Raw genomic sequence first — 19,513 nt, 5'->3', positions numbered from 1 at the left:
ATAGAGGGGTTTGCACAACTTACAAAGTTCCTACCTCCCAAATACATAAAAGTAAATAATAAATTACAGTTGGTATAATGGTTAAGGTGCTGGGCTAGAAAACAGGAGACTATGCATTCTAGTCCACTCTTAGGCATGGAAGGCAGCTGCAGGACTTTGGGCCAGTTATATCTTTCAGCCCAAGCCACCTTTACAGGGTGATAGTTGTGTGAAAATTAGAAGGTAGGAACATTGGGTATGCATGCTGCTTTGAGCCAAAATAGAGTTTGGATAAAAAGTATAACAATAATTAGGTAACCTAACTCAACCAAAAGTTCACTTTCTACTTATTACTTCTTCACATTCAAATTGAAGGTTGGATTCCCATGGATCTCTTAGCCAAGCAGATTCCTTCGCCAACGACCACCACCCTTCCCCACATAAAAGTTACTCAAGACTCCAGTCCAGCATGGCATGGTAGGAAATTATGCATCTCAAACCGTGCTACTTCTCAGTAGCTCACTGATCCTGCTACAGCTACTCTTACTCTTCTGCTTCAATGCTCTATTCTTCCGAGTATTTTCTTGCTCTTTCCCTGTTGCTTTGCCACCACTGAATGCTGAATTCAGTCTTATCTCTAAATTAGCTGTTAGCTGGCCAGTAGTGCAGTACAAGAGTCACTCGGCTATTTAGTGAGCCCTTAGCACAGCAATTCATAGCATGTAAATCCACTAAGAACCCAATGCTCAAGTACTTGTAGTTTTCTAGGACATCTCCCCGCTGACTGAAAATAACAGGCTTTCAGATCTCAATATTTGTACACAAGAGTAAACATTAGTACATTCTGCACACAGCTGCATATATTCTCTGAGGCATCAGATATTCCACCTGTCTTTCAATTCAGCCTGAATTTAGTCATCTCAAGAATTTCCTGAACTTTCCGTGATATTTATAACCTAGGTTCTCATTCCACTTGGCTTTCTGCTTCTAGAAACATTGTCAACTAGCAATAGATCGAGAAGCTACTTGAATCAGAATGCCCTGGTTGAATATCATTGTAACTTTTATGAGAATTTAAAGCATAATATAACTCTGTAAGATAATAATCTAAATAACCATTATGTTAATATATAACCTAATATAAACCTTATCAGAGATATAAACTGATCAATGTAATTGCCTTCTTAGCATAGGCTATGAAAATCACAGAGTAAGAATATTATTGCCGAAGAGAACAAGTACGGAGAGTACAGACAGTAGCAAGTTGCACTCAATAGCAGCCTTGCTTGCTTTTATTAGATTTATGCCCTGACCTACCACCTGATGATGTTCAGGGTGGATTCTACCTATAAAATCACATAACAGCAGTAGAATTTTAAACATAGTCATACATTTTTTGTCAAATTGAATTCAGGTTTCAGGGAATACCAAAGTAAACAAGCAAGTCTTTAGCCTTTTTTTCTTAAAATATACAGCGAGGGGCCAGCAGTCCAAGGTCTAGTGCTACTCTGGAGAAGGCCCATTAATGTATGTACAGCCTCTTGCAGGGTAGAACCATAACAATTCAGGTTGCTTCACCCAGTATTGACCATTTGGTAGTCTCTCAGATATTGCTACCCAGAACCAGTTACCAGGCAGATAATCAGTATTATACATTAGGACTGTTGTAGTGACAATCTACCCATTTTAAAGATTTGGTTTGAGTCTATTAGCTATTTAATCTGCTGACCTGCTTTTCTACATCTATAGATATTAAATAAAATGGGATTATATTTTATGGACTTGCAGTTTGATACTATGGGGACAGTATTGCCCAGAACTATTTTTGGGGAATGGCTCCATAGATAGGAATGGAACCAATACAACACCACAGTGCCACTTGATAAGATGCCATGGTCTATCTAGTGTATCAAAAGTTACTGAGGAGTTTGAAAATGCTTAAGTGTCTTCATTCTAATTCCAATATTCTGAAATAGATTTTCAGGATATTTTTCAGGCAAATGGAAAATGAAATAGTGGTTGTCTTTCAAAGTAAATAATAGAATATGGAGTCCATAAAATAACAGATGCTCTCCAAATCACATCACAGTACTACAGTTGGTGAGCTAGTAGGAAAGCAAAGGCTGTTACAAAGAGATTTGAAGCAGATGAATTATATATACTGTATATTCAGAAATGTTTCACAATCTGCAAAGGTTAAAGACCTGAATGTTCAAGTGCAGCAATAAAAATCTTAGTGGAACAAACAGATCAGAGAACTTTGATGCTCAATCTCCTGATGGTGTAAACTGGTGCAGAATATGGAAGCAGATGGAAGGTCACTATTTAAAACGGGAAGGTCAACACTTTTTTGAAGTGATTAAAATATATAATTTTTGAAAAAATCTAAAAAGTACATCATTGTAACAAAATGTAAATTGCATACATTTTTGCTGTTTGTTCATCTTGCCTTCAGAAGTTATGGGTGCTCCATCAGTGGAGATTTTTAAGAAGAGATTATCTGAAAAAGTATAAGGTCTTCCTGTTTAAGGATTGGATGAGAAGACACTCAAAGACCCTTCCAACTGTTATTCTGTTCTCTTGGTAGCTTGAACAGGAAAAATGCTTCTTAGACTAACTTTGACACTTTGAATGTACACTGATCCGCATACATTAAAATGAAATTTCGTTGCATACAGCTCTCAAAGGGTCACCACCTCCAGTATACACTACATAAACATGACAAAATTATGCATATACCCACATAAATGACACTGGGAAACAACACAGTCTAGTTCGGATGTATACACATACATGGCGAGAGGATTCAATTGGCCAATTGCAAGCCAACTTGCAAAATATTTGAAATGTTTGAATATTTGAACCACAAAACAGTGGTTCAAATATTCAAACTTCTGCAATTTAGTTATTGCTATGTTCTGCTATTTATACATCACTCGCTACCTTTCCTTCTACAATCCAAAGCCCACTTACGAAGCACCCAGACTGGTGTGCTTTTCCTGTCTATGTGAGATGATGCAATAATTGCCTTTTATAGCAGCTTTTTCCCCTCGGAAGTCTTACACAACTTAAGCTACCTCTCTGAAATTATGTGTCATTCTGTCCTCGTGCTGGCTCTTGGTTTTACACAATTTCCCCTGGGCTGAAACGGAAATTCCGCTTGACCAAAAAACAAACAAACAAACAAAAAAAACCCAGTTCCAAATCGCGGTCGCATTTTTCCAGCCGTGCTTTGCGCAAGTGTGTTAACTTCTAGATTCTTTTATTAGCCCTTCTTCGTGCATTTAAGAGCTTTCCCAGTCCAAGCTAGGAGGAACTGGGCACGGCAGCCTCTCCGTTCCTCCCCAGAAGGACATTACACGCATTTTAACCCCTTCTCTTTTTACACCAATAAAGAACTCTAATTCTGATCTATCTAGGGCGAATGCTACAGGCTTTTCCTCTTCCTCCGCCCAGGATCACACCTGGGAGGGAGGAGCGAGGAGAGCCGTTGCTCGTCATTGGTTTATTTCCTATGGGGTGAGGGGGGTGGATCTAGCCGCCAGCCTGCGCGAGGAGGCGTGCGGGGGGGGGGGTTGTTTCGCTGCTTTGGCAAGACGGGAAATGGCAAGCTTAGACGGCCTTCTTCGGACCGCCGCGCTAACTACGCTTCCCTGCATGCTTCTGGCTCGCAGAACGCTGGGGGGAAGGGGATGGAATCGCCCAGTGCGCTCTGGGAGTTGTAGGAGCGGCGAAAGGAGCCGGTGCTTTCACTTCCCGTCGGCCCTTGCGCGCCTGCTGCCTTGGGGCGGAGGCGGGAGGAGGAGGAGGAGGAAGGAGGCAGGGAGGGAGGCGGAGGAAGCGCAGGGAGGTGGCGTTGCGGCATCCAGCGGCAGACCGTCGGCCGGCGGGGTGACTCGGAGCCGGGGTTTTTTACTCAGCCGGAGGCCCTTCCCGCCGCCATCGATGTGAGCAGGCGGCCCTCGGGGGAGGATTGGGAGGGCGGGCAGGGCCGTGTGTGGGTGGGGCCGGCTCGGTGGGGAGGGGGGAAATCCTGCCGCCTTCACGCTCGGCTCCAGAGGGGACGGCGCGACTTAAAAGAAGAAGCGCTGCCACTCGGGAGTTTAAAGGCGTCGTTGTGCCAACGGTACCCCGGCCTTTACCCAGCCCGGCCCGACCTGGGCTGCCGCCTCCGCCTTCTCCTCCTCCTCCTCCTCCTCCCCCCCTCCGGTCCCAGCGCTTCTCCTTGAGCGGTTGGCGCTGTCAGGCCGGCGCGCGCGCGCGTGCGCTCCACCTCATCCCCCCTCCCCTGCCGGCACGCGACGAAACCACAAGCCGAGAAGCCGAAGCGCGCTCGCGCCTCCTTTAGCCCCCGGAGCCTCCTCCTCGCCGCCGCCGCCTCCTCCTCCTCCTCCTCCTTGAGTAACATCGAGACGCGAAAGCCTGCGCCCGAGCGGAGTTGCCCACGCAAAGGCAACGGCGGAGATATGAAGATCAAAGATGCCAAAAAACCATGTAAGATTCTTTCTTTCTTTCTTTACCTCCTTTCTTTCTTTCTTTTTCTTTCTTTCTTTCTTTCCTTCCTCCCTCCCTCTTCCTTCCTTCCTTCTTTCCTTCCTTCTCTCTTTCTTCCTTTCTTTTTCTTCCTTTCCTTTCTCCCTCCCTTTCTTTCTTCTCTCCTTCCTCCCTTCCTCTTCCTTCCTTCCTCCCTCCTTCTTTCCTTCCTTCCCTCTTTCTTCCTTTCTTTTTCTTTCTTTCCTTTCTCCCTCTCTTTCTTTCTTCCTTCCTTCCTCCCTTCCTCCCTCCCTCTTTCTTTCCTTCCCTCCCTCCCTTCTTCTTTCCTTCCTTCCATCTCTCTCTCTTTCTGTCTCTCCCTTTCCTTTTCTTTCTTTTTCTTTCTTTCTTTCCTCCCTCCCTTTCTTCCTTCCTTCCTCTTTCCTTCCTTCCTTCCTCTTTCCTTCCTTCTCTCCCTCCCTACTTCTTTCCTTCCCTCCCTCTTTCTTTCTTTGTGTGTCTCTCTCTCTTTCCTTTTCTTTCTTTCCTTCCTTCCTTCCTTCCCTTCCTTCCTCCCTCCCGCCCTCCCTCTTTCTTTCTTTCTTTCTTTCTTTCTTTCTTTCTTTGACTTGCCTCTCTTTTTGCTTTTGAAAAAAAAAACAGTTATCTGTATTATAGTCAATACTGGATGTTTCCACCACATAGCTTCTGTATAGGAGGGTTTTTCTGTTTCTATTAGGAATAACTGGATTGTGAAAGTGTATGTGTGTGTGGCACAGGCATTTACTAGTAGTTGAGCATCCAGTGCATGCGTGCATTCTTGAAAGTAAGTCCCATTGATCCTATTTAACTTAGTACTGAGAAAAAAGTGTTTTTTAATAATCAGAAGCATAAATAAACAGTGCTTATTTATCCAATCCTCCCATTGTAATACTGCGTTTTCAGAAAAACGAGTATTGTTTTCTTTTGATTAGTTGCGTGGATGTAGGAAACTAAATTCCAGGTGGAGAGGAATTGATTATGTATGTTACAAATGTTTACAATAGCAATAGCATTTAGGCTTATATACTGCACCATAGTGTACAGCAGTCAATGCCAGAATAGCAGAAATGATCAAGGGGAAATACAATTTCCTAAGTAAAACTTCGCTTTTTCAGAACACCTGTAAAAGTGATATGTCTCTTGCTGCTTGTCTTGGCATGAAAATAGTTATGCAAGACTATTTTAAGTTGAACTAAAACAAAAGTATTGCATTTGGTAACTTAATAAGAACATGCCTATATCGAAACAATTTTTTAAAATTTGAAAATATACTACTTGTACTTTTTTATTTCTATAATTGAAATGCTAGTATTAATACCTAAAGTACCAAAAAAGGGAAGTGATTAATTTAACACTTTGATATTTGTAGAAGATCATATATATGCAATTGTATTCCTCAGTTTTGAGTGCAGTACAGTATATTCTTGTCATATTTGCAGGGATAAAATGCTTTCTGATTTATTTGAACAATGTGTACAAGATGACTGAAAAGCCTGCTGTACATGCATAATTGCTGGTAAAAAGTTGTTTTAACAAGACAGCTTTTGTATTAAAATAGACCTCACCATATTATGGAATAGTGCTCCTTAGTTACAGTGTGTCTTCTCTATCTGAGGTCTGGGAACAAAATGTTGATGGCCAACTTCAAGGTCACTGCTTTCCCTTCCTAATGATTAAAATTAACACAGACCCCTTCAACTGTAGGACTGTGAAAGAAATAAGGTCTCTCTGAAATTGTGTTAATGAAAATACTGCTTCCATAAAAACAAAAAGATACTGTGAAAGATTGAAGACCTTCAAATGAAAATGTACCTAAAGAAAGTTTTCTGAAAACTAAAAGAGCCAACTTGCTTCTGATAACCACATTGATGTTTCCCAAGAAATCCATAAAATCTAACTTCAAATATATGGTTGTTCATTTTTTTTAAGGCTGAAAATTATTACTGTTCTGTTGGCAAAAAGAATGTTCAAGGTTTTCTTAGTCCATTTAACTTTATTGCACAATAATAAAAAGTTATAAACAGGTGACTTATGTTCCAATATTTGTTTGAAGTATGGATTGTAACATTTTGATTACAATTTATGAAGCAACCTATGTAAAAAGCTTTAAAGCTTTAAATCCCATATCTCCCCTAAAAATTAATACCCGAAACTAAACATACATGAACTAGAGAAGGGTGAATTTGTTGTAACAATGTGCAACTAAAAGATGCTTTACACCTCTCCTGGACTCTGTTTCCACTTCCCCAAGTGAGGTATATATATCTCACAATTTGGGAAATGCTGTTTTACAGCTTCTTCAAATGAATCACCCTATTACAAAGTATTATTTTAAAACAATATCAAATCTGAACCCAAACATTTTCATCTAATGTTTTCAAATACTTAAACTGTTCTGAAAATATTGTGGTTGGCCTTAGTTTCAATTCACTGATTCCTGAGTAATTTAAATAGCTGCTTTTGGGGGGAAAACAATGACGTGCTTTTGTTCTTAGAATTGTGCATATGCACACATATTTACATATGCACATTTGACCAGCCCATTGGAGATAACAGAATTTAAACAAAGCTGTCACATACTTATTGTGTAACAAAATCCTTATGATATATGGGAATCAATGGGAATACATAGAAGTGAACTTGTCCTCTGCTCTTATGAGAGCTTTTATCAACACCAAACAATTTTCATTAATTGTTTAACAGAATAAAGAGGCCTGGCAAATAAAATAATATTTGGTATTTCTAACAATAAAGCTCTCTCTCTCCCTCTCTCTCTTTTTCGCTCTCTCTCTCCACAGCTTTTCCATGGTTTGGAATGGATATTGGTGGAACGCTAGTGAAACTTGCATATTTTGAACCTATAGATATTACTGCAGAAGAAGAGCAGGAAGAAGTTGAAAGTCTGAAGAGTATTCGCAAATATTTAACATCAAATGTGGCCTATGGGTCCACTGGTATTCGAGATGTCCACCTTGAACTTAAAGACTTGATACTCTTTGGACGAAAGGGAAATTTGCACTTTATCAGATTCCCAACACATGACTTGCCTACTTTTATTCAAATGGGAAGAAATAAAAACTTTTCCACGCTACATACGGTGCTTTGTGCCACTGGTGGTGGTGCTTATAAATTTGAAGAAGATTTTCGCACAGTAGGTAGTTTAATTGCATGTTCTCTCACTGATTGACAGAGTATGTATACTGATTGTCTGTGATGATAAAGTCATAAATCTGTGTAGCAATTAGCCATTTAGGTTTATATACCTCCCCATAGCGCTTTACAGCACTCTGTGCAATTTACAATGTCATTATTTGTGCATTGCTCCCAACAATCTGGGTCCTTATTTTACTGACCTCGGCAGGATGGAAGGTTGAGTCAACCTTTGACTAGGCCCTGTCAGGATCGAACTCCAGACTATGGGCAGAGTTTCCCTGCAATACTGCCCTTTAACCACTGCACCACCAGGGCAATCACTTCTTTTTCATAAGGCAAGGGTGTGATAAAGGCAAAGAGATCTCTGGATTTGTACTTTGGAATTTGACTGCTGAAGAATCACTGTCTGCGTGTAGGGAGGAACAACTTCCTAAATAACTCCTTGTTTTCTTTGCGATCCTGCACAAAAGAGCTGGCAAGATTTCCCCTGATTGTTCTTTTAAGTCTTACAGCAAAAAAAATTAAAATATGGTGACATAGATGGGATTTGTAGTATGTGGATATATTGGGCCTTGCCCTGTTCAGGCAGTTTCCTTTTGTCTTTTTCTTTGTTTAGTAAGCTCCAATTATTACATGCAAAGTAAGAAGGCAATCGGACAAATTTAGATACTTGCTGGGCATGTGAACTGAGTGGCGCATGCTTATCTTACCAATTGTCATGTGCTGCATATTACATATACAACAACCCTCTGCTCCAATATGTTGCAATATAACGCTCTCATCAGTTGCAGCAATCTAAAGTCTTTTTTTAAAAAAGAAAAATGATTATAACATTTTTATAAAAGGGTCAGGATAGTATGAATGATGCAGCGGAAATGAAACTTGACTTCCATATTTTGATAGTGAATATATCGTGTGGCTCTCTTAATATATCAATATATCACATCTATCAATCAGGCTCTCGAAATTTTTTAAAAATATTTTCATCCTGCCTTTATTATTATTATAAATAACCCAAGGTGATGACATAAATAACACTCCTTCCTCCTATTTTCCCCACAACAACTCTGTGAAGTGAGTTGGGCTGAGGGAAAGAGTGGCCTAAAGTTCCCCAGCTGTCTTTCATGCCTGCAGGGGGACTAGAATTTACAGTCATCTGATTTCTAGGCCAGCACCTTAACAACTAGCCCAAACTGGCTCTTGAGCTATCGCTTCCAGTATTACCTTTGCCATAGCTATAATTGCAGTTCAACTTCTGGAAGATCCTAAGCTCTCATTTGGTGTAGATGGAGAAAAATTTAAATTTTACAACAATACTAGAAAGATGGTCTAGATCTAGAATGAAAGATCAGGTGCCTGTAGCCTCTTAAGTTTTGTTCAGGAACATGTTAATGCTAGTCAACATTTCCTCTTCTTTTTGGAGATTGGAGACCTCCAGCTGCACAAATTGGATGAACTTGATTGTCTCGTCAAAGGCTTGTTATATATAGATTCTGTCAGTTTTAATGGCCAGGCAGAATGCTACTATTTCGAAAATGCATCAGAACCGGAAAGATGCCAAAAGATGCCTTTTAACCTAGATGATCCATACCCGTTGCTGGTTGTAAACATTGGCTCAGGAGTCAGTATTTTAGCAGTTCATTCCAAAGACAACTACAAGAGAGTGACTGGAACAAGGTACGCATATAAATACATGCCAAGTTTATAATTTAATTTTATAGTATGAGTTTTTATGCTTATGTATTTATAAAATATATTGAATGGCTGTCTCAGGTTTATTTTTGAGAACATTATGGGCTGATAATTATTAGATAAATGATTTTTAAATCCTAGGTTAAAAAAAAAATCAAAGGAAAGAAAACCTGTGAGTTGACAGGTTATTTGACTATCTTTAGTCAAGCATAGACAAGTATCTTAAAAGACTTGCAGTGAATCAGTTTCCGAATAGACGTCTTAAGATGGACTTGTTACATTCAAAGTAATGTTCATAAAGTACCCTATGGAGCGGCAGACTAGTAGTAGAAATTAAAGTATTTATATATGTTGGTTCATTAAATACACTTCCTGTTTTATGTCTTTACGAATGTTTTTCTCAGTTCTCAATTGATCATATTGTATCTCTTTCGTAATTTTAAATAGGCAAGACATGATCATCATTGCATTAGTTAAGAGGTATAATTTTACAAATATTTCATGTTCAGTCTAGGTGGTGGGACCTTTCTTGGTTTGTGCAGTTTACTGACCGGATGTGAAAGTTTCGAAGAAGCTCTAGAAATGGCATCCAAAGGTGACAGCACACAAGCTGACAAGCTAGTCCGGGATATTTATGGGGGAGATTATGAACGGTTTGGCTTACCAGGATGGGCAGTGGCATCTAGGTAGGTATTGGAAAGTAACACAGATCCTGAATTCATGACATGTGCTGTGTTAATAATATATCCAGTGTATTACATTATATTATTCATTTATAAATATCTGAGAAATATAGAACAGTAATATCTTTTTGAAATGGAAAGTATGTTGGTGGCATGGAAAGACTACCTTTAATAGTACTCTCTACCCATTACATTATATATTTTAATATTTTTCTTTAATAAAGATTTGTAGAAAAAAAATTGAGTAAGACGTTTAGGTGAAATTTACTTCCTCATGTCCCATAGTTTCTGAGAAAAGCACTAATGCTGTGGAAGGAGGAAGGAAAGAGAAGAAAAGGACAATTGGTAGCAAGGTTCTTTAGTAGCAAGAAGAGTGGGGTCAACCTGTTCTCCAAAGCACCTAAAGGCAGGACAAGAAATGACACATGGAAACTTATCAAGGAGAGATCCAGTCTAGAACTAAGGAGAAATTTCCTGACAGAACAATTAACCAGTGGAACGACTTGCCTCCAGAAGTTGTGGGTGCTCCATCACTGGAGGTTTTCAAGAAAAGATTGGACAGCCATTTGTCCAGAATTGTATAGGATCTCCTGCTTGAGCAGGGGGTTGGACTAGAAGACCTCCAAGGTCCATTCCAACTCTGTTATTCTGTTAAAGTGGATAGACTCGATTATAGTGATAAAGATTACACCATTGGGAGACTTGGGTGTAGCAGATTAGGAGTCAATCGTCATGGAGAAAATCTGCCTATGTGGTCACTACAAGTCTAAAACAACTTGATGGCACATATCAAATCATAACCCATAGAGTTATCTGGTTAAAATTCTGATTAATTGCCTAGCACCAATAGTTGCCATTAAACGAACTGACTTCTGTCATCAAACCCGCAAGTAGTGCTTGCCCACTGAAATTTATTTAAATATGCATTTCAGTTGAAGAGGCCCCAGATTGTCAGTTAAACAATAAAATATGTATATCTTGGTATCTTGAAATACCTTTGCAATCACAGTCATAATAATATGATTGAAGAAGTTTTCAGTATGTTTGCTTAGAAAACAGAAGATTGATTTATAGCTTAATAGACTAAGGCTTTGTTGCTCAGAATAACGTTCTTTCCCGTTGACAATTATGTTTGGTTTCCATTCAATATCGACTTTGTCAATCTATTTTTTTCCTTCACAAAAAAAAAATGACAGAACTAGCTCATTTATACTGCATTAGTTTTTTCTTTAGATAACAGTTATAGGTGGATGACTGCTTGGCAGTAAATAGAAGAATCATACAGTTGAAAAGCATTTTGCTAGACTATCAATTAATTGCTTCAGTGCCCAAGGATGCAATTAATCTGGTCCTGAAAAATTAAATTCAAAGAACTATTTCCTATTCATGTTTCTACTACTTAATCTTCACTACTGCCTGATGAACGTGCCTTTCACAATTTCCAAAACCCAGGACTTTCTGATTTCAGAAGACACAATAACTCTTCCTTTATCTGATACATGGTAACATTTTTCTTCTTCACACAGAGTAGTTAACGCTCTACTCTAAAATATATATTTGACTGCACTCAGTTTTTCTTTCTCTTAAGTCAAGAATGCCTGCATACATTCACTGTCACCCAATTTCCTGCTACTTCCAGAGGGGAAAAGCAAAACTAAGTCAAAAATTAAATTGATCCATCAATAAGAGTGATTTGGAAGCCTGGGCACAAAATAAGGTCTGCCAGTTATATCAAAATACCATGAAGCATTTAATGATTGTGAGATGTTTCCAGCCTTTCCCATCCTACAGTCCTTCCAATAAGCTAGACTTAGATCTTGTCGTTCTGACACTGAACATTTTTGATCTCCCAAAGAGGAAATCATAGGTACATAGGTGTAACTGGAAGAATGTAGATCAGTATCTAATTGGAGAATTTTGCAAGTTTATTTTTATAAGTACAAAGGTGCTTTCTGTTGTCTAATTGTTTGATTATGTGCCAACTTTTAGCGACCACATAGATAGATTTTCTCCTTGAGAATCTGTCCCTAACCTGTGTTTTCAGAGTTTCACAAAAGCTTCTATCCATCAAAAGAGATAATGATCTCTGGCAGTGCACCATCTGGCTTAACTGTATTGAGCTTCGAGTTCCAAGGTTGTTGAGCAGTTCTTATTGCTTACAGACCATGACATGAGTCCTTTCAAGCTTTGTAAGCAGCTTTTATATAAGAAGTACATCTTATCACAGGCAGAGAGAGATATTATTATATACTTTTTGATGAACATCAACATTGTAATTTTTTTTCTAGCTTTGGGAATATGATCTGCAAAGAGAAACGGGAGTCTGTCAGCAAGGAAGACCTGGCTAGAGCAACCTTGGTTACTATCACCAATAACATTGGATCTATAGCACGAATGTGTGCTGTAAATGAGGTAAACAGTGTTAGGGGGAGGATGTGGAAACTTTGTGTTGTCTTAAATGCAGATTGGAACAATTATTTTGTTAAGGACAAGCAAGTTCTTTCTCGTTATAATTTCTATTCAAGTTTTGTCCTTTTTCTTTCATTGAATTTAAATACTCCAGAGCAATCCTAAAGTTGATTGGCACTTAAATCTGTCTGTCTGTCTGTCTATCATACAATTTAGAGATTGTCCAATTCCAAATGACTCTGGGTGGCTTAATCAATTTTTCTAAAAAAAAAAACTAGTGTCTAGAAGGCAAACTATAACAAAAAAAATAATAATAATGTCCTACAATGATCAACCACAACTCTTTTCATAGCCTTGAAGAAAGCCAAATTTTCAGTGACTTACTTCCTGAATGTTACCCAAATGGGAGCTGCACCTGTGGGTGGATGCTCTTCCCTTGAGCAGCTCCTGCATCAAGAGAAGGGATGCTTCCTGGGTCCTGATAGATGACACTTTTATCAAAGAACCAGGAATGCCTCCATTCTCACCAGTGGAAAGAAACAATTGAGATAGGCATTGCATCAGCCAGTCCCTATGACCATTATAGATTTTATAGGTGATAATACTGATCTTGTATTACTTTCAGAAGCTGATTGATAGCCAGTGCAGCTTGTAGAGCAGTGGTCCATCATTGCCTGTTCCATCTCATTCTGGGCTGTTGTAGCTTCCAAATGATTTTCAAAGGCAGCCCCATGTACAGCTTATCGCAGTAGTCCATTCAACTATATTAGCTAACTATTAATAATGATGTTTGGTCTAATGCTTGGGGAGAAAGGTGTGTTTGTTTTAAACTATGTTTTATGGATTGTTGTGGTCCATCTAGGGTCATTGTATGAGATAGGCAGCCATATAAGTACTGTAAATCAATCGCTTTCATCCAGTATACATTCCTCCAGAAGTTTGTGTAGTGACCACACTTCTACGTTTACTGCTTTCTGAAGCGCTGCTCTCTGAATTTCTGCATCTGTTTTTTATGCATGGAAAACTTCAACATAACCAATTTTACCCAACAGGAGAAAGAATTAGTTGCTCATTGGGAATATTTCTTGCTGTCTTTGGCTTCTTTACAGTGCTGCCTTGTTGCATATGGATCAAGCAGCATTGTACAGGGCTATGAAGACACTAAGTACTGCTTCACTGTAAACAGTGGTTGAATTATATTACACCTAATACATAAGGATCTGAGGAATGGCCCATAGTATTTTTGTGTATGCAGGATTAAGATTATAGGGATATGTGAAAACCATCTGATGTCATTGCCCAAAGTTTACTTTGATCTTCCATTGTTGGTATAGTTACACTTAATAAAATGCAACTAAAATGTATAAAGCAATTTCAAATAAAAAATGACTCAATGAATTACTCAGAGGCCTGAGCAAATTAAAATGTCTTAGCTGTGTGAAGAAGGCATGAATCTTGATATCAAATAAACTCGCCTGGAAATACTGTTCCACACAACCATATCTCTTTTTTTTCTGGACAAATTCAAGAACAATTTAAGTAGGAAGTAGAATTTTTGTCATATTCATACTGATTCAAATTGAATCCAAACTCTATTTTTACCAGGGGAAGCATTTCCTGAGCTGAGTTCCATTCAGAGAGTATATTAAAGTGACAAAAGATTTACATGTTTCAGCTTCCCTGCAACCCATTATACTAACTGCAGATCTACTGTGGAGATTTGGGAGAACATACAGAAGAGGGTAGGATATGGTCTGGGAATAGAGGGAGATGGAGAATTGGCAGAAATCTCAATTTCTTTCAACTGGGTCAGAAGACCTCTGAGAAGGAAAATACTGCTTTTATTCAAATTAGGAAATGTCTGTGTCCGACTCACTGACTGGTCTGCATAGTGCTCTAAGTGGGTGGTTATGTTTATAAATTGATACATTTCTACAGTTAAATAAAATGTAGGCTGTCCTGGAACAACACCTTGCAAAAGGCAGTACATAATTCTAGTATGTAAAGTAAAATAATTCTGTTGAATGTAACTTACATAAACACTGGGACTGTGCTCCTATGCACATTTATCTACGAATAAATCCAGAGAGAATAGTTGCTGAAAATGGTAGTTTAATTTTTTTCTTACACTTTAGAGAGAAAACTTGAATTGCTTTTGATTATATTCAGGAATAGAAATATCTATTGCTGTTTTTTTCCTTCAGAAAATAAACCGAGTCGTCTTTGTTGGTAACTTTCTACGTGTGAATACTTTATCAATGAAGCTCTTGGCATATGCACTGGATTACTGGTCCAAAGGCCAGTTGAAAGCTTTGTTCCTTGAACATGAGGTATGTATCAATCATATCCTTCTTTACATATCTTTACATACATATCAATGTTCAGCATCCTGTAGCTATTTTTATTCTTGATTTGATATAAATATATGCATAAATGATGTGTTTGTAGTGGAATTATTGGAGACAAATTTAAATGCTGGATTTTATGCATTACTATTATTGGTGGAAAGACACTTCTGAAGAGAACAGTAGGGTTCACTCCAAAGCTTTAGTAAACTTCTCTATTAGCAATATGTTTGGGACAGTGGTGGGTTGCTACTGGTTCGCACCGGATCAGGCGAACCGGTAGCAGCAGCAGCAGGAGGCTCCGCCCACCTGCCCGGACGCTTCTGCGCATGTGCAGAAGCATCACAGGAGCGTACCCACAAGCAAACCAGTAGCGACGGGTTTTGAAACCTGCCCCTGGTTTGGGAACATGTATTTATTTATTTGACAGATTTATTTCCCATCTTTTCTTTAGGAGCTCACAGCTCACACCCATTCCCCTCCCCACACACACAACAGCAGCCATTTAAGAGAGGTTGAGCCAAATGACTGATCGAAAGTTATCCAGCAAGCCTAGAATCTGGATCTCTCAAGTGCCAGTCCGTACTCTTCACCACTGTACTACAGTTGTGCTCATAAGTTTACATACCCTGGCAGAATTTATGATTTCCTGGCCATTTTTCAGAGAATATGAATGATAGCACGAAAACCTTTCTTGCACTCGTGCAGGTGTTTGGCTGGAGCCATTTATTATCAATCAAATGTGTTTACTCTTTTTCAATCATAATGACAACAGAAACTACCCAAACGACCTTTATCAAAAGTTTACATACCCTGGTGATTGTGGCCTGATAACATGCACACAGGTTGACACAAAGAGCTGTGAATGGCTATTAAAGGTAACCATCCTCACCTGTGATCTGTTTGCATGTAATTAGTGTGTGTGTATAAAAGGTCAATGAGTTTCTGGCCTCCTGACAGACCCTTGCATCCTTCAGAAACTGACGTTTCTGGATTCTGAGTCATGGGGAAAGCAAAAGAATGTCAAAAGATCTGCGAGAAAAGGTAGTTGAACTGTATAAAACAGGAAAGGGATATAAAACGATATCCAAGGAATTGAGAATGCCAATCAGCAGTGTTCAAACTCTAATCAAGAAGTGGAAAATGAGGGGTTCTGTTGAAACCAAACCACGGTCAGGTAGACCAGCTAAACTTTCAGCCACAACTGCCAGGAAAATTGTTCGGGATGCAAAGAAAAAGCCACAAATAACTTCAGGTGAAATACAGGACTCTCTGAAAACATGTGGAGTGGCTGTTGCAAGATGCACAATAAGGAGGCACTTGAAGAAAGATGGGCTTGCACGGTCGAGTCACCAGAAGAAAGCCATTGCTACGCAAATGCCACAAAGTATGCCGCTTACAATACGGCAAACAGCACAGAGACAAGCCTCAAACTTTCTGGCACAAAGTCATTTGGAGTGATGAGACCAAAATTGAGCTTTTAAGCCACAACCATAAACGCTACATTTGGAGAGGAGTCAACAAGGCCTATGATGAAAAGTACACCATTCCTACTGTGAAACACGGAGGTGGATCGCTGATGTTTTGGGGGGTGTGAGCTACAAAGGCACAGGAAATTTGGTCAGAATTGATGGCACAATGAATGCAGTATGTTATCAAAAGATACTGGAGGACAATTTGCATTCATCAGCCCGGAAGCTGCGCATGGGACATACTTGGACATTCCAACATGGCAATGATCCTAAACACAAGGCCAAGTCGAGAGCAGAATAAAGTGAAGGTTCTGGAGTGGCCATCTCAGTCTCCTGACCTCAATATGTTTGAGCCACTCTGGGGAGATCTCAAACGTGCAGTTCATGCAAGACAGCCCAAGAATTTACAGGAGCTGGAGGCTTTTTGCCAGGAAGAATGGGCAGCTTTACCATCTGAGAAGATAAAGAGTCTCATCCACACATACCACAAAAGACTTCAAGCTGTCATTGATGTTAAAGGGGGCAATATACCGTATTAAGAATTGGGATATGTAAACTTGTGATCAGGGTCATTTGGGTAGTTTCTGTTGTCATTATGATTGAAAAAGAGTAAACACAGTTGATAGCTAATAAATGGTTTCAGCCAAACACTAACCATGAATGAAAGAAAAGTTTTTGTGTTATCATTTTTAATCTCTGAAAAATGGCCAAGAAATCATAAATTCTGCCAGGGTATGTAAACTTATGAGCACAACTATATATTAGTTTTTTGGGACCATGGCCTTCAAAATCTGTTGGGTGCAACACCAGTCATAGTTTCACTCACTCACTCACTTATTTATCACACTTTTATGCTCACCCTTCTCTCAAAAAGCAATTCTGGGCAGTGTACAACAATCGAATAACACAACAAATACATAAAAATGGATGCCAAAAAATATAAAATGTCATTATTAAAAATGAAAATATTATTAACATTTTAAAATATACAGATCCCAGAGTAAAAATATTAACCACCCTACAGAGCCATCTAAGAATGTCTCCAGTTCCTTAGAGGCTGGAAGCCCTGGTGACACTACCAGGTTTTGAGGGGCTTCCAGAATGATAACCTTAATAGCAGAGAGGGGTGTCACATACTGTAACAACTGGTTCGCCCAGAACTGAAAATGTGAGTGCGGAACTGAAAATGTGAGCATACGCGTGGCATCAAAAAACCGTTGATTATATAGGATGTGATAGCACTTGGACGGGGCCAGACGTTGGTCGGAACTACTGGTTCCTCCGAACTGGCAGCAGCCCACCACTGCTTAATAGCATTCAAAGTGATTGGCTTATATTCAAACGTGTTTCAGTTGCTTGAAAAAATACAGGTTGAAAAGAAAAGACTTGGGGATTGTCTTCTAGTAACTTCTTTCAAAACGAAAACAGAGTGGATGCAATCATATAAGCCCTGTAAAACACAACATCACACAGAAAAATAGTGCACACAGATTTGATTTTCATGTGCAATTTCTTAAATTGACAGAGAAGCTAGCAGTAAACTGAGTTCAGTCACCATCATGATAGCCTCTCTAAACTATATTCAAACAGTTTGGAAAGAATTCAGAATTGATAGTAAGGAGGTTTCCAGACAGAATTACTTGCATAACCCATCAAGGAAGTCCTGGGCAATTTTTTAATATTTCTTTTCTTAAGAAATTATCTCTGGTAGGAAAAAAAGATGAAAGTAGCCATAGATATATACAGAAGAGTTTTAAATGGAAGATAATGTCTGTTTGTGCTCTCATACAGTTCTTTGAATCAGGCAGGTTAATTCTTTTAAGACTTAGTATTTGTAATCTTGACAGAAAAATAGTATGCAGAGCAGGGGTGAAATTCAGCAGGTTTACGCTGCCAGTTCTGGAGAACCGGCAGTGTAAATTTTGAGTAGTTCGGAGAACCGGCAAATACCACCTCTGGCTGACCCCAGAGTGGGGTGGGAATGGAGATTTTGCAATATCCTACCCCCAGGAGTGAGATGGGAATGGAGATTTTGCAGTATCCTTTCCCTGCCACGCTCACCAAACCACGCCCACAGAACTGGTAGTAAAAATATTTGAATTTCACAACTGGTGCAGAGGATAAAGAAGTCACAACTGCCCCAAAATATTTATACAAGGGAAAGGAAAAAAGACTTTGTTTCATACTTCTGTATATTTTTCAAATTTATCAAATATAATGTGTCACCAAAAACTGAATTGTGCAAAATCTTCTTTTAAATGCAGGGTTACTTTGGAGCAGTTGGTGCCCTTCTTGGATTGCCAAATTTCAGCTGAAGCTCCAAGCCACCACAATACTGAATGGTTCTCTACCTTTCTGGCATTATTACATATTGTTTTTATATCAACTTGAAGAGCAGAAGGGCTGCAATCTTTCTATAAATGTCTTTAACTGGAGGATAAAACTATCATTGTTGACATCTGGGTGCTCCTATAAAGAAGCACTTAGCAAGGGAGTTGACATGGCATTCTCTAATCCATTTCATCAACATTCTTCAACTTGGTGCCCCTTCTAATTTCTCAGCTGATATAGCGGTTAATTATGCTGGTTGCAATACACAAATAAGGGGCATCAAGCTGGGGAATGCCGTAACAAACATTTAATACTCAGCATGTGTCTTAAACTTAACTGTCTAGACCCTTCAATACTAACCCCGTTTTGCTTCAAAACTATTCTTAAGCAATTGGGTTGCATGTAATTGCACAAGGTTAGACATGGCCTTGTGCTCAAGAGTTCATTTAGATTTCCAGTCAACTCTAAAACTGATTGTAGCCATGAATGAAGAAAGGATCTTTGATGCAAGGTATTGTGTTTCAATGCAAGTAAGTTACAGCATGTTGAAATACTTATTCAGGCATCAGTGTTAAGTTTCCAAACATTAAACGTAAAAACATCAGCAACGGTTTTGTACAAGTGATTTAATGAATTAATCAAGAATGTGTGTATAACAACCAGTGACAGTACAAGATGACAGTAAAAAAAAACCCAAACCCATATATCTCAGAATTACTGCTATAAACAGTGCCAGCAGATGATATGACTGAAATCAAAGCAGCAGTGGTGTGGCAAAGGCTGGAAAGACAGTTCTTTAATAAGATGCCTTTGGTGTGACTTCCCAACTCCAAGAAAGTGAGTTGATCTCATGGAACCTCTATTGACTAAGAATATTAACTTGGGACTAGGTTGTGTCCTTAAACCATTATGGCAGCTATAGAGGTTGAACTGC

At 39.1% G+C, this 19,513-nt stretch overlaps 1 protein-coding gene across 1 annotated transcript; it reads left to right on the top strand.

Moving 5' to 3' along the window:
• The first annotated feature begins 3,758 nt into the window (after nucleotides 1–3,758).
• LOC117674029 (pantothenate kinase 3) lies at nucleotides 3,759–19,187 on the top strand. Its single transcript, XM_034431814.3, has 7 exons — nucleotides 3,759–4,473; nucleotides 7,293–7,645; nucleotides 9,071–9,324; nucleotides 9,849–10,025; nucleotides 12,311–12,434; nucleotides 14,636–14,761; nucleotides 18,513–19,187. Exons 1-7 carry the CDS (start codon nucleotides 4,446–4,448, stop codon nucleotides 18,561–18,563), a joined length of 1,113 nt encoding a protein of 370 aa, XP_034287705.1. The 5' UTR covers nucleotides 3,759–4,445; the 3' UTR covers nucleotides 18,564–19,187.
• Nucleotides 19,188–19,513: the final 326 nt, after the last annotated feature.

Source organism: Pantherophis guttatus, chromosome 2, assembly GCF_059756535.1.
Source record: "Pantherophis guttatus breed Tessera chromosome 2, ASM5975653v1, whole genome shotgun sequence".
In the NCBI taxonomy this organism is placed as follows: domain Eukaryota; kingdom Metazoa; phylum Chordata; class Lepidosauria; order Squamata; family Colubridae; genus Pantherophis; species Pantherophis guttatus.
This window is presented reverse-complemented; position numbering and strand designations above follow the sequence as displayed.

Coding starts and splice junctions, on each gene's coding strand:
- LOC117674029 (XM_034431814.3), top strand. CDS start 4,446: ATGAAGATCAAAGATGCCAAAAAACCAT. Junction 9,325..9,848: donor AAGAGAGTGACTGGAACAAG/GTACGCATATAA, acceptor TTTCATGTTCAG/TCTAGGTGGTGGGACCTTTC. Junction 10,026..12,310: donor GGATGGGCAGTGGCATCTAG/GTAGGTATTGGA, acceptor TTTTTTTTCTAG/CTTTGGGAATATGATCTGCA.